This window comes from Semicossyphus pulcher, unplaced genomic scaffold (assembly GCF_022749685.1).
Source record: "Semicossyphus pulcher isolate SPU_LCO1_2020_fin unplaced genomic scaffold, fSemPul1.0.p SCAF_12, whole genome shotgun sequence".
Lineage (NCBI taxonomy): Eukaryota > Metazoa > Chordata > Actinopteri > Labriformes > Labridae > Semicossyphus > Semicossyphus pulcher.
Genome location: NW_027211626.1, coordinates 25,675,022 through 25,689,042, shown reverse-complemented (window position 1 = coordinate 25,689,042; position 14,021 = coordinate 25,675,022). Strand labels below are relative to the sequence as shown.

General features: G+C 42.4%; 1 protein-coding gene across 1 annotated transcript in view; it reads left to right on the top strand.

Annotated features, from left to right (window-relative positions):
• LOC138588617 (serine/threonine-protein kinase 32C-like) overlaps nucleotides 1–14,021 on the top strand; it is a 91,298-nt gene that overhangs the window by 20,179 nt on the left and 57,098 nt on the right. Inside the window, exon 2 of the mRNA XM_069658839.1 lies at nucleotides 13,717–13,772. Within this exon, the coding sequence (XP_069514940.1) occupies nucleotides 13,717–13,772 (56 nt within the window). The remainder of the gene's footprint in view (nucleotides 1–13,716; nucleotides 13,773–14,021) is intronic.

Below are 14,021 nucleotides of genomic sequence, written 5' to 3'. Positions count from 1 at the left end.
AAACAGTAATCTACTATGGCTGAACAAACAAAGAAAAGATGGATGACTACAGATACAACTTCAACAATAAGTGAAAATCCAAAGAAAAAGAAACAAACTCGACGCTCAGATGAAGGCAACCGAGAGAGAGACGTCCCTCCTGTTGATGTTGTGACTGAGCTCTCTCATGTTAAATATGGACCTTCTTATGCTGCTGTTGTGCAGCTGTTTGGTGCTGATGTTATTCTGCACTCTAACATCATTAACAGTTGAGCCAACTGGACCTTAACGCATCCCTCCTCTCCTCTTGTTGTAACTTGTTGCGTGAAGTGCGCATTGAGTGAGTAGTCGAGCAAGTACGAGACAGGTTTATATTGGACATCCCACCGGGGCTTCATTCAGCCAGCGCTCCCCAGAACGTGGCGCCTGAGGAGACCGCCACCCATGACAAGATCTCGTTTCTGCACGCCAGAACTTTACCGTGCTCCAGCTCTAAACTCAGCCTTCTTGATTTTGTGACTCATCGACGCACGTTATCGACATGTTTCCGTAATGGATGGCGTTGATTATGTCGATGTGTCGTCTGGTTTTAATGACCTGTTGTGCTGGTTACTGATCGTATGTAATCTCTAAAAAGATTCTGCATATGAACACAGTCTGTAGGTGAACAAAGTAGTCAAAGTCATTCTCCAGTGTCTCAGAAGGCTTGTTTGCTTTTCCACTTCATCCATCTCAGCAAACACTTAAAGATGTGAGTAGACTGAATCATGGCTCCATCGTATCAGGTGGTGTCTCGTAGATCGATGTGCTGAGCTGCACATCGTACATATTAGGTTCTCCCTCTTTAGGATAGAGCTTCACCTCCTCCTGCTCCTCCTCCCAGCTCAGCCTGAAGAGTCTGTTTCAGGTGACAGAGGAACAGTATCACAAACCACTTCATTGATCCTGTAGTGATTCTCTGAAGTCTCTTCGGGGAAACCAGAGTGAAGCAGGAGGCCACACGGTGGAGGACGAGATGTTACGGGTGGTGTTTAGATTTTCTGATGAATGCATCAATACTTCATTTGCTGCTCGCTGAGACGTTTAGATTCATTCTTTAGCCTGCAGCAGTGAGACAGGCTGTAATCGCTGCAGTGAAATGGCTCAGATTGTTATTCTAAGTGTGTGACAACATCACAGAAAGGATCCCTACAGAGATAGACCTTTTTGTTACAGAGGAAGATGATTTTTTTAACCACAAACAGACGTTACATCGCTCTCTGCAAACACACCAAACTCCATTGATAAAAACGGTAATTTTACGTCACAGGACACAGGAGCTGCTGGTCCTCAGAGCCTCAATCAGTTTGTATTTCTTTGTGATATACTTCTATAATGGTGGACCTGAACTAAACATTTAAAACACCAAAGTCACACAATAACACAAAGTAACTTACAGCGATAAACAAGTAATTCCTGTGTCCTGAGACGTAAAATCAGTGTTTTTATGAATGGAGTCTGGTGTGTTTGCAGAGAGCGATGTAACGTCTGTTTGTGGTTAAAAAAATCATCTTCCTCTGTAACAAAAAGGTCTATCTCTGTAGGGATCCTTTCTGTGATGTTGTCACACACTTAGAATAACAATCTGAGCCTGTCAGTGCCGATAAATTGTGAGTGCATCCAACTTTTCTCGCGTGTGACGTTGCATAAACAACATAAACACACAACCTTGAAGCGGGAAGCAACTAAACTGCAGGTACAACTTATGAGCTGAACTCAATTTATCAGCATGTGCACCCCACTCACACACACACACACACGCACACGCATACACACACACACACACACCCTCTCTGTAGCAGCAGCGGCTGTGATGATGATTAATAAAGAACGTCTGATGAAAATGACCACATCTGAGGATTCATAATTAATACCAAAATAAGACAATAGAAACTTTGCACCCCACATTATTTCCTTATTATTATAATTGTTTTTTATTCTGTGTGTGTGTGTCGACATGTTCTGCCTCTTTGTTGTGTTTCTTTGAATAATGACTCCTGCTTGTAAAACTTCCCTTTAATCTGTGCAGCATTGATTACATCCCCGCCCTCCGACTGCCGAGCTGCACTTTGTTTTGTCTTTCTTCATAAAGGACTTTACTTTGAAAGGCTGTCTCTCCTCTTCGGTGTTTCCCCGGGTATCATTAGCAAGGTTAATGAACCCTCTGCATAATGTATTTCTCATGGTCTTCAAGGTGTCCTCCGCACAGTTCACCTTGTCTCCCCTCCTCTCCTCTCTCTTTCATCTTCCCCTGTATTACGACCGATTGTTTTAAGTTCAGTCATTATCGAGGTAAGTAGAGCGTTTCAGCTGTTTGTATAAAGTAGGTCAGGTTATTTTTCTGTATTGATTAAGCCATTAAAAGTTTACTTTATTCTCTTCATAGTTTCTCGAAGCCCAAAGTGATGTCTGTAAATGTCATCTGCTGTCCAGCAGCACAGAGACTCTTCATGTGCTGTCAGAAATGACAAAGAAAAAGCGCTCATTGTCTTGTTTAAGAAGCTGGAGCCAGAAATGTTTCATTTATTTGCTTAAAAAATGACATGAAACTCTGCGTCCTGGCCGTGGGACAGAGGGACTCTTGCAGGGCTGCTTCTGGGGGCAGGGGAGTTTTGTGGACTTGGAGAAGGCCTACGATCGTGTCCCTCCTGTGGGGGGCACTGTGGGAATGTGGGGTACCGGGGCCGTTGTGACTTGCCGTCAGGTCCCTGTATATTAGCGAGAGCTGTGTCAACACCCTCAGCACACAGTCAGACACATTCCCGGTGCGTGTTGGCCTTCGCCAGGGCTGTCCCTGTCACTGATTCGGTTTGTGATTTTCATGGACAGGATCTGAAGGCGCAGCCGGGGGGATCCAGTTTGGGGACTTCAGAATTGTGTCTCTGCTTTTTGCAGATGATGTTGTCCTGTTGGCTTCATCAAGCCGGGACCTCCAGCAGCCGTTGGGACGGTTTGCAGCAGAGTGTGACGTGGTTGTGATGAGAGTCAGCACCTCTAAGCCTGCAGCCGTGGCTCCTCCAGGTGGGGAGTGAGTCTCTGCCTCAGGTGGAAGAGTTTAAGTACCTCAGGGTCTTGTTTTTTGTATTGTGAGATTGCCAGGCAGATCATCGTGTTTCAGTCATGTTTATTTAATCGTGGGAAGGAATTAATGTTCGATTAATTGTGCAATCCTACAATGATTGCACTGAAATTATGTCATACACACAAGTCAATATTTCTTTACACTCCAGAAGTTCTTTCTTTCGTCTTTAAAGCTCCTGTGAAGAGTTTTTATCTGCTTATGAAACAGAAGTGAATCCTGATGTCTCTGTATGAGCTACAAACAGACCAGCAGTACGTTTGATTGTCTCTGTATATTTATGTTTAATGTGTGTCAGCGTTGCCCCCGGGTCGGTGTCTCTATTGTAGTTTTTATATTTGATTGAATAAAACAGGATTCAAACTTCTGCGTCCCTGAACTCTTTATAACTCTACTGTATAACTGAATAAATACAAGAGTTCCTTTTAGTGGCTCAGTCACACACACACACACACACACACACACACACACACACACACACACACACACACACACACACACTGTCACACCCTCTCAGTCTCGCTCTCCTCCTGCCCCTTGACACGGGCTTCATGCCAACATCAGCGCCTCCACAGGAGCCGCTCGCCCATCGCGACCCCCCGTGGAGCCCACTCAGCGTCTCATCCTGGTGTGTCAGCAGCTTCCAGCCCGACGGAGGAGGAGGAGGAGGAGGTGTTGTCTTCCTCCCTCTGTCCCCTCATCCTGGATCAGTTTCACTCTCGTCTGCAGAGTTTGACCATCGTCTTTTAGCCCCGAGTGCTCTGAAACCTGAGATCGAGCCCCGCAGTGACTCCATCCTCCGCTCAGCGTCAGCATGCTGTTTCTCTGGAGGAGCACTTGACCGTGAAACTACACAGATTACACAAACCCTCAGCCTTGTAGTTTATTGAGCGGCTGCCCTCTGTCCCTTAATCATTTTTAATCAGTCAACACTGGCTGCTGGAGAGAGAAGTGCTGCATGTGTGTGAGGACACTCACAGAAAAGCATCCATTGAAAAGCTGTTGAATGGTTCGCCACACCGGTAGAAAACAAGAAGACTGTCAGGGCCGAGTGTGAATAATAAAGTGTTTGTGCTGCTGTTTTGTTCGCTGGTCAGCCGCTCCACACGCTGCCTGTTCTTATAAAACTTATGAAACTCTGCCCCAGCATGTGGGGAGGACGCCTTGGTTTTAGGAAACACTGTGTCCGCTCTGATTACCTCCAAGTCCCAAATCGCTGAATCTGAAGAGCAGCTCCGTTCAGCAGCCAGTTGTGTTTCATCATTTGTTACCCGATGACTCATACTTTGTTTAGTGATACTCGGGGCGTCGATTAAAGGGCTGAAAAATGAAGATAATTATGCATCTGTTCTGAAACATATTCAAACCTGATCCATACGTCAGGTGATGTTAACGGTCGATATGGGCCTATCACAGATATGTCTGCGTACATGTTGCGTTGCACTGACATGAAAACTACAAGACAGTGCATAGTGAAAATCAGGAGGGAAACTGGCCCCTCCCTTGAATGGCCATTGTCCAATCCTACGTTAGCAACCCTAACTAGGCAAAGGAGGCCTGTCAAGCTTTCAGATGCTATAACGGTGTGCATATTGAATCTGCAAGTCTGACAGCAGATTTCCTCAAAGTTTGACATGGATTATAAGTTGTGGAACCCCACACTTGCAGTTTAATCCATCGAGCATCAACAAAAACTCCATCATTTATGCTCCAAGTTAAGACTTAAGACAAGTTAAGAGTTAAGCTAACTAACTTAGGTTAGCATGTTAGCAAAGAAAGACGGTTAAATATTAATAATAAGTTAATCCAGATCCAGTGTTTGGATCAAGCTCACGATATGAGAGCGAAATCCTGACGCGCTTAAACAAAGTGAAAAAGTGGGATCATTTAGTTTTGCTAGCAGTGGGCTAAAACATGTTAGATAATGGAAGTTACAGGGAGTCATAACTAAACATTAGCTTAAAATAAAACAATATACTGACTCACCTGCTGTGTGAGAACATTGTTGTTCCTGTATGTGATTGTCCGAAACATGAACTGTCGTGGGGTGTCTGACGCTTGCATTAGGACCGGTGAGCTTCATGTCCTCTTCATTCACTCTGCTGACACATTATATTCTGGATGAAGCTTTCGCCTGCGTGTTGTCATCCTGTCTGTCGACTTTTCTCTGATATACTGAGATTTATTTCTCCAGATATTTCCTATTATTCCCCTTGGAACATCTGTCACTGTTGTAGTCGAAAACGCCATAATATTTACATGCCGGGATTTACATTACAGGAGCGACAGCTTGACAGGCATAGCAACAGTAACCAAGGGGGGTGGGGCGTGAAGGGTCAGTTGGGCCATATTTCAAGTTAAAACAACATATTTTATTACACATGAGCTGCTGTAAGACATTGTTAGCATACATCCACTTCCTAACACAACGTTAGCGTGGAAGATAAATTCCTAGCTAATGTTATTTACGCCTTTCCTCTTTTATCCTGTAACAGAGCCAAAGTTCTTGCTACTCCTTGCTAACAGTGATATTATCTAGTGAGACATTAAATGTTAACATCTTCCAGCTCTTCTCTGACTGGAGCCGGATTTTTCTTAGTTTTTTTCTCTTCATTGTCTTATATGATTAACAGCTTTGAACACAGCAGTACAACATTATCGCAGCATTTGTGCGTCCCTGTGCGTGATGTCAGAGGACAATGGCCGCCGTGTGAATATATATTCAGTTGGTTGACGATGAACAGAAATGTCAGGTATTTTTTAGTGAAGTTATGTGTCTAAGAGTTCCTCTGGGTACCTTTGCAGAGTCACAATGAATAAATGAAAGAATACATGTGGATCAAAATAAAACATGAATGTAGTTTAATACTTGAATCCAACAGGTTCATCGAGCTATCAGACATTACAGATTTAACGTCTCACGCCCTCCTGCTTCCTTTGTGAGATATATCAGACACAATCTAAAACATCGAACGTTTGCGTGATATCTTTCTGCACACAGAGTTGGTTGAATAATTCCTCCTATAGAGAGACACCACGGTGTGTGTGTGTGTGTGTGTATGTGTGTGTGTGTGTGTGTGTGTGTGTGTGTGTGTCTTTGTTTCCAGGATGATGGATGCAGTGTTTCCTCAGACTGCTCTCAGGCGTTGCAGATGATATTAGTTTGTCTGCAGGCTGATGGATGTCCAGGGGGTAAACTCGAGGTTTACAGAGAAAGTTTGATATTTACAGCTTCATGACATCCACCGTCACATTGTGCTCATTATTGTGTCACCTGATCAGTCTGGCTAGCGTGACTTTGCACACACAGCTACTGTATATTAAACCAGCACAAAGTAACATGGTGGTGGTCTGCAGTGTAAGATAAATCAGATGATACTACTCCCGCTTTAAAATGCATTAAGAATATTGAATTAATTAACATGCAGGTCAGTAAATTAGTAAACAACAGAATTTGATGTCCCAATGTTGCTGTTAGCTTACTTGAATGTACACTTTGGTAGTCAAAATTATATTCAAGTTATCTTTGAATTTACAAGTCGACATTTGATTTCCTTAATAATTAGTAAAAAAAGGAATTAAATTCAACTTAAAGCAGGAACTTTAAAACATAGTTGGAACACAGTTATAATCTTAGACACCTGCCACCTGTGCAGAATGCAGGGTATACATTTTGTACCTGCCACTACAGAAAGGTTTTTCTAATTTAATAAATATTCTTAAACTAATTTTAAATTTAATTTAAGACGTAAGAATAGTTTTCAGTCGAAGCTGCTCCAGGTTTCATTTCCGGCTCGTTTAAATTCGCTCGCATTTTCTTCAGAGAAATAAATACATAAAGTCTGGCTCTGACGTGCTTCAAACTCTCGGGGTAAAGGCAACGGGAGCTAAATTGGATTTGCTATAAGGCGACCATTCAAACATGCAGAAGAATCAGTGCTCCATCTGAAATCTCTCTGCTCCCTGCTCGATGCACTCCTGGTCTCTGGAAATGTTGAGTGACATGAGACAGCACCAGGTGAGGCAATACATTTCAGACCCAGCTGCCTGCTGTCGCTGTCGTATGAGTGTTTGTGTTACACCCGAACAGAAACATGGTGTCAGACTGCACTGAAGCACAAACGTGTCAAACAGCCTCAGTGGAGGGACAGTCGTATTTTTATGAGCTAATATGAGAACTTTGAAGATGGTAACAGGGTGATCCTTACTCATCAGACCGTCTGTCCTGCAAGCCGTAAATAGTGCTGCACTGAAAGTTATTCTGAATTACTATCAGGACATGGAAGTTTGGGACAGTGCCCGGATCTGATTGGTGTGTTTAATACGAAGCTTCAGGTATTTGTTTTCTTTATATTAAGTTGAGCTCCACACCATGCTCCTCTGTCAGCCTACATGAGCCTCACCTTCTACCTGTGAGACTGACGTCTATCACAGTTTTCACCCAGCTGTCAGACGGATATTAAATATTTCCAGCCCTCTGACAGTTTTACATCACCGTCATATTTGACTACAGCAGCTAAGAGGCCGAAGGATTTAAGTCAGCTCGTGAGCTAAAGTTAGCGACAGCTTGGCTTGTAGCTCGAAAGATCGCTGTTGAGACACTCGCCCCTTTCACACATGCTCTGCACTCCTGAACATTTCCCCACATTGTCCGGGTGGGCTGCACGTGTGAACGCAAACGAGGGGATTTTTCACCTCGACTTCATGCAGACTTTTTCCTGCAGCCTCCTGTAAAATGTCCACAAGAAGTCGAGCCAAAGTGTGAATGCAGCAGGTAAGAGTCAGGAACATTCACAGCAAGCGAGTTAACCCTATCTAAAGACAGTGATGTCCTAATACTACTACAACTTAACAAATCTGCTCACCTCTTGAGCCTGCCTCTTTCTGTTTCTCTCTACCTGTACTGAACGTGTCCACTCTTCACCTACGATCTCGTTTCCACAGCAGCAGGTGAGCCGCAGGTGAGGAGGCTCGTCGTTAAAGACGTTACGTGTCGAAACGATTAAAACCGTCTAGTGTCAGTGAGATCTTTTAAACTAGAATGATACGGTTCATATTTAACACCTCATTGAATGCATTTAGCCTACGTCGCTCTCTGTATGTGTTTCTCTGATAAGCATGTGTGGAGTCGCTGCTCGTGACAGGTATGGGAGGGCCAGAGCGCGATGGGACAACGTTCAGTCATTAATCAACCGTGGATGATTATCTTTCCTGATAAGATAAGAAACATGATAGAATTAGTCGCCAAATATACTTGGACCACCGTTGATATACCCGGGCAGCCGGGTATAGGGTATATATCATCAGCCTCAAAAGATGAAGACTTCACCTGCTCTGAAAGCAGACGATCCTGAAGTCTTCAGGAAATTGTCAGTGTGAGTGCATGTGTGAAAAGGGCCGCTGGTTTTTGTCACTAAGCTGCTTTAGTGTTTTACTGGTTTGTTTTGGAGAGGACGAGATGTATGTGGATAATCCGGCTCCTTGTAAAAACTCCTGCAGCTTGAGGTGATGCAGCTAAATAACTAAAGATTCAGATATTTGAGTGACATCTAACGTGTCCACTCGGGATCTACTTGACTGATCATCAAGCCTTCGACTCTTAGGGTGCCGTCGAAACCAACGTTTCCTCCTCTCCTCCAACACTCTCTTACAGTGTGTTTACAGTACATTGTGTTTGTGGTACAGTGTGTGTGTGTGTGTGTGTGGGTGGGTGCAGTCAAAGCCATATGAGCGGATTACTCGTGTACAGCAGACTGAGCAGAGAGGACTCACACAGGATTAGTCTTCAGACAAAACAACAACCCACACCTTGTGTCTTTGGTCTCGGAGCAGAAATCATGACTTGCTTCACTACCTGATTCAGCCGGGGGGGTCAGAGGTCAGCTGGCAGCGGGTCTGCCTGGAAGAGCTCAGCGTGATGCGTTTCTTCTCTCATGATCGCTGGTTGTCTGACAGACGGGGGGGCGAGCAGATCAGGATGACACTTTCACCAGCTGAACGACTTTTAAGGAGGAGCTGCAGGAGTCAGATTCAGCCTGCTGGGATCACATCTGCCCGTGACACTGCTACACACACACACATACACACACACACACACACACTGTACCATAAACACACACTGTAACATAAACACTCTACAAGAGAGTGTGGGAGGTGAGAAGGAAAGACAGAGAACGAAAATTCAAAACTTTGAGAATAAAGTCAAAATTTTAAATCTAAATTTTAAATGTAGAGAGTGAAGTCTATATTCTTACAGTAAAGTTGAATTGTTGAGAATAGAAATGATAAGAGTAAAAATGAAGATTTAGAAATGTCTTGAATACAGACCAGATGTCAGAGATCAAGTTTGACTTTCAGAATCAGTGCCACGAAAAAGGAGAGAAAAATAAGAGGATAAATCTTTTTTTTTTTTTTTTTTTTATTTGTGGATTAACATGACAAACAAGATAGTGACATTGAACAGAAAAAACACACAAACAGATAAGCAGAACAAATAGACAGACAAACCAAAAAAAATGAATAAATCGTTTTTAACGTTCCACCTTAAATCTTAAAGTCGAGGTGAAATGAAAAATGTCACTTTGATCCTTTCAGATCACATCCCCGGTAATATTGTGCATCTATTTGACAATATAGGCCAAAAAAATACAGAAAATCCATTTCTTCGTGTTCTAATATCAAAATCTGATCATTTTTTCTTCCGGTAAAACTAAATTTCACGCGTGCTTACGTAAGTTAGCACCAAACAATTTCAACCAATCAATCTGCAACATTTAGCCGCAGAGCACCAAGAACGCTCGGTCAGTTAGCTAGCTACTGCGCTGTGGAGAACGTCTGTCTACGCCCACTTCTCAACGATCAAATCAAATCCCTCTAATGATATGTCCCGCCTGCACGTCCTGTTTCACTCGGAAATACGTCACAATACGGAAGCTAGATACTCTTGAAATGCCATTTGAGCTCGACTTTAATATTTCAAGTTTTTACAAAGAGTGCATAAAAACAGCCTTCTGCCCCTGAATGTCTTGAGGTCAAACCTTTTACAAACCAGGGGGTAAAAAAATACAAAAACATGTAACAAACACTGAAGTTTAAATTCTGATTAACGTGATCAAGATTGGCTTAAAGTGTAGCAGGTCCAGGTGTGAACCAAAAACTGACTATAGTGCCGCTAACCTCACCATAGCACGCCTTTAACATTATGGAGGCAGTGTTTTTGTTTTCAGCCTACTTCAGGTGTCATCTGTCAAAGCTGTTAGCAAAGCTGTTAGCTGGCTTACTTTACAACTTATTTAGTTATCAATATAGTCACTGTTGAATGTTATGATTGTATTGAAAAAAATACTTTTTTATTAAATATTCCAAAAGCATATATTTCTTCTTTAACTTCAGGACTGTTTTGTTGCATTATATTAAAGAGGGCTTTCTATTTTTGGGCTAACGTTAGCTTACGCAAATACAGCGTAGAGCTAAGCGCTAGGCTTTGTCAGTAGACGTTGCTGTTAGATGGAAAACTATGCAGCGGATATAAATTTAGTCACTATAGAATAACATGGTTGTATTAAAAATGCATGAGGAAATTAAGCGCTTTTATTTCAGGGCTGTTGTGTTGGATTACATATTACAGGAGTTTTTGTTTTTGGGCTATTGTTAGCTTAAGCAGCTACAGTGGAGGTTAGGTTAGGTGTCATTGATCAAATTAGCAGTTGTTAGCTGGCTAACCTTACAGCTTTTATCAATATAGTCACAGTTGAATGTCCTGATTGTATTAAAAACAATATTTGATACTAAATATTCAAACAGCATTTATTCAGGACGGTTTAGTTTCATTGTATTAAAAAGGGGGTTCTGTTTTTGTGTTTACGTTAGCTTAAGCGGCTACAGCGTAGAGCTAAGCGCTAGACGATGCTGTTAGCTGGAAAACTGTGCAGCAGATATCAGTTAAGTCAATTCTATGGTTATACTTAAATATTATTTAGTGAATAAAAATCAGAGCTTTCATTTAATTCTGTTGTGTTTCTATTTTTTCTCACTGTAAGCCGTCTGTACAAGGTTTAAAACCCGTCCCAGCCGACCAGCCTCAGAAAGGACAAATCTATTAATCATCAGACACATCCACTGAAGAAGGCAATGAGCCAAAACATCTAACCATGCCATTACACATATTGATATAATAAATAAAATAAGATGAATGTGAGCCGAGCGGTGAGCTGGGTGGCTTTCTGACATAAGACTGCTCTCTCGCTTTCCCTCTGAAGTTCCCACTGAATCAACTGAAACCACAAACAAATGTTCACAGAGGTCACGGGCCGTCTTGACTTTCTTCTTGTCTATTTTGGACGGCAATAATTGATCTTGAGAGTATTTTCCATTGATCTGTTCAAGGTGTCTAATTTTCTGTGACATAGCTCATAGTAATCTTTATGTTTTCAGCTCAGGATGATTTATTTGGCATGTTTGAAGCTCTCTATCCCACACTGCTCAGTTAAGCTGCTTTCAATTTACTGGAGAAATATGCTTTATGTTCTATATGACAGCACCACTCCAATATACAGTACCAACGTACGATACTGTTAGAAGGTGTTAGGACAGTAACATGATTTTATATTTTGGCTCTGAACTCCAGCACATTGGATTCAAAATGGAACAGGTGGAGGTGCTGCTGTTCAGTTGGATGAGTGTTTGAAAGGGTTAAACTGTACAAGGTGAACATGACATGAACATGTCGTGGTCCTGGGAGGATGAATCTTACTGTGTAGGCTTGTCCTTTAGCGCCATCTTGAGGTTTTCATTGTAATAAGTCAGCAGCCGTTGGATGGATCGCCATGACATTTAGCTGATGTTTTTGCTCCTCTGAGGATGAATTATAAGATCTTATACCATCATCAGGGCTAAGCTGTTGTTTTGTTGACCTTTGTATCTGCCACTCCGCCAAGTTGAGAAGTCGTTGACGTTTCTACCTGTGAGGGAAGTTCATACTCACAAACATGTAAAGTGAATGAGGTACGGCTTCAGCTGTAGTGAAGGCTGTACTTGTTAGCGTGTGTTCCCATGCTAGCATGCTACCTTAATAAGGTGAGCAAAGTTAACGTTAAAGCTAAGGATGCATGATATTGGATTTTTTTGCCGATATCCGATATGCAATATTTTCCAACCCTTTTTGCCAATTTCAATACCGATATATTCGGCACGTTTTTTTTCCGGCAAACTGCAGACAACATGACGTCTCCCCTGTGGTGGAGTTGATATCATGCCTACTCCTATTGTAGTGGCCCGCTGGCAGATGCAGAAATAACATACAGTGCTTCTTACAATGTACCAGTCACTGGGCAATATAAGAAGACAACTTAAACTTAGGCTATGTACAAAATGACATTTATTTATAAACATTCTCTTTCATATAAAACTGTAATATACAACTTCGACTGGGCTTGGATGATGCACTCCCTGAGGCAATCCTGACAGTAGCCACAACTCTGGCAAATCTTACCTACTGCACAGAACACGTAAAACGAAATCAATCTTGCTGTCCGTTTCGGAAACTTTGAAAAACTGCCGTACCGCAGACATCTTGCACCCTTCGCGCTTGACGGAAGAGGCATGGTGCTGCGTGGAATCATCAAGCATTTAGACGGAGCGGAAAATATCGGCAGAAAAATGACATATCTGCCAATGTCATTTTCAAGCCATACCGATACGATAACGTGCCGATAATATCGTCCATCCCTAGTTAAAGCAGCATCTTTGCTTTGTGATTGTTTTTATTTTATGTTGGCATTTCTGCTCAACGTAAAGCAGCCACAGATTTCATAATTTCCTGTTATGTTCTGTGAGTGCAACGCCTCTCGTCCTGTATCTAACCTGTGATCTTAAGTGTTCCCTGAAGCTAACCTCTGTGTGAACCTGCAGATTAAAGCTCCAGCAGAGCTCAGCCTGACTGTGACTTCACACATATTATTCTCTGTTTGTTTCTCATCATTTATAAACACACACACACTTCCTGCATCTTTTCATATGAAAGTTACCTGACTGTTGATCAGTTCTCACATTGACAATCAGAACGTTACAGAACTGAAATATATTAACGTTCAGACGGACTACATGATGTCCAACACCAGATATATACTCACATGATGTTTTGATCATTGTAGCAGATTATTTTAGCCCATAGCAGGAACTTTACTGAACATGACCAAACTGTGACCGCTCTACAAACCGAAGCGGTCAAAGTTTGTTCAGGTTTTGGGAAAGAAGAAGATAAAAAGCCGTCAAAGACGAGAAGTGACGACGGTTTCCGTTCAGGCAGTAAGAGCATCACCAGGAAATATCTGCTGATGTGTTTGGGTTGTAGACTTCAGTCAGGTATTGATTGCAAAGGATTTGCAGCTAACCATTAAAAGTAATGACTTTTAAAGTGGGGAACACTTTATATAAGGGGCTGTGTGGGATGTAGATGTTAACAACATCAAATGAATGCTTACAGTCAGAACTTTAACCTCACAGTCGTCGTTCAGCTTAAATTTAATGTGCTGTGGTGCCAAACAGCAGTGAAGTGTTCTCTGTGCTGATACTTTATGATTACTGATGAATTCTCTCTCTCTCTTCTCTTTCCTTCACAGTGAACTTTGACCACTTCCAGATTTTGCGGGCCATCGGGAAAGGCAGCTTTGGAAAGGTGATGTAACCTCCGTCTTTTAATGCAATGGGCGTGTGCGTTCTGCTCTTTCAATTAGCCTGCACAGTCATTATCTCTGCAGGAGAGCCACGCAGGGCCAGGGGAGAGTTCTCATGATAAATAATTTCCTATTTTGATAATCGTTCTAAATGCAGCTAAAGTAATTCTTTCTGTAAAGTCACTGAGAGGAGAGCCAATTTACTTTTCATCTCCTGACAGGCGACCTGTTGGGAGTTTTGACCCCACGTC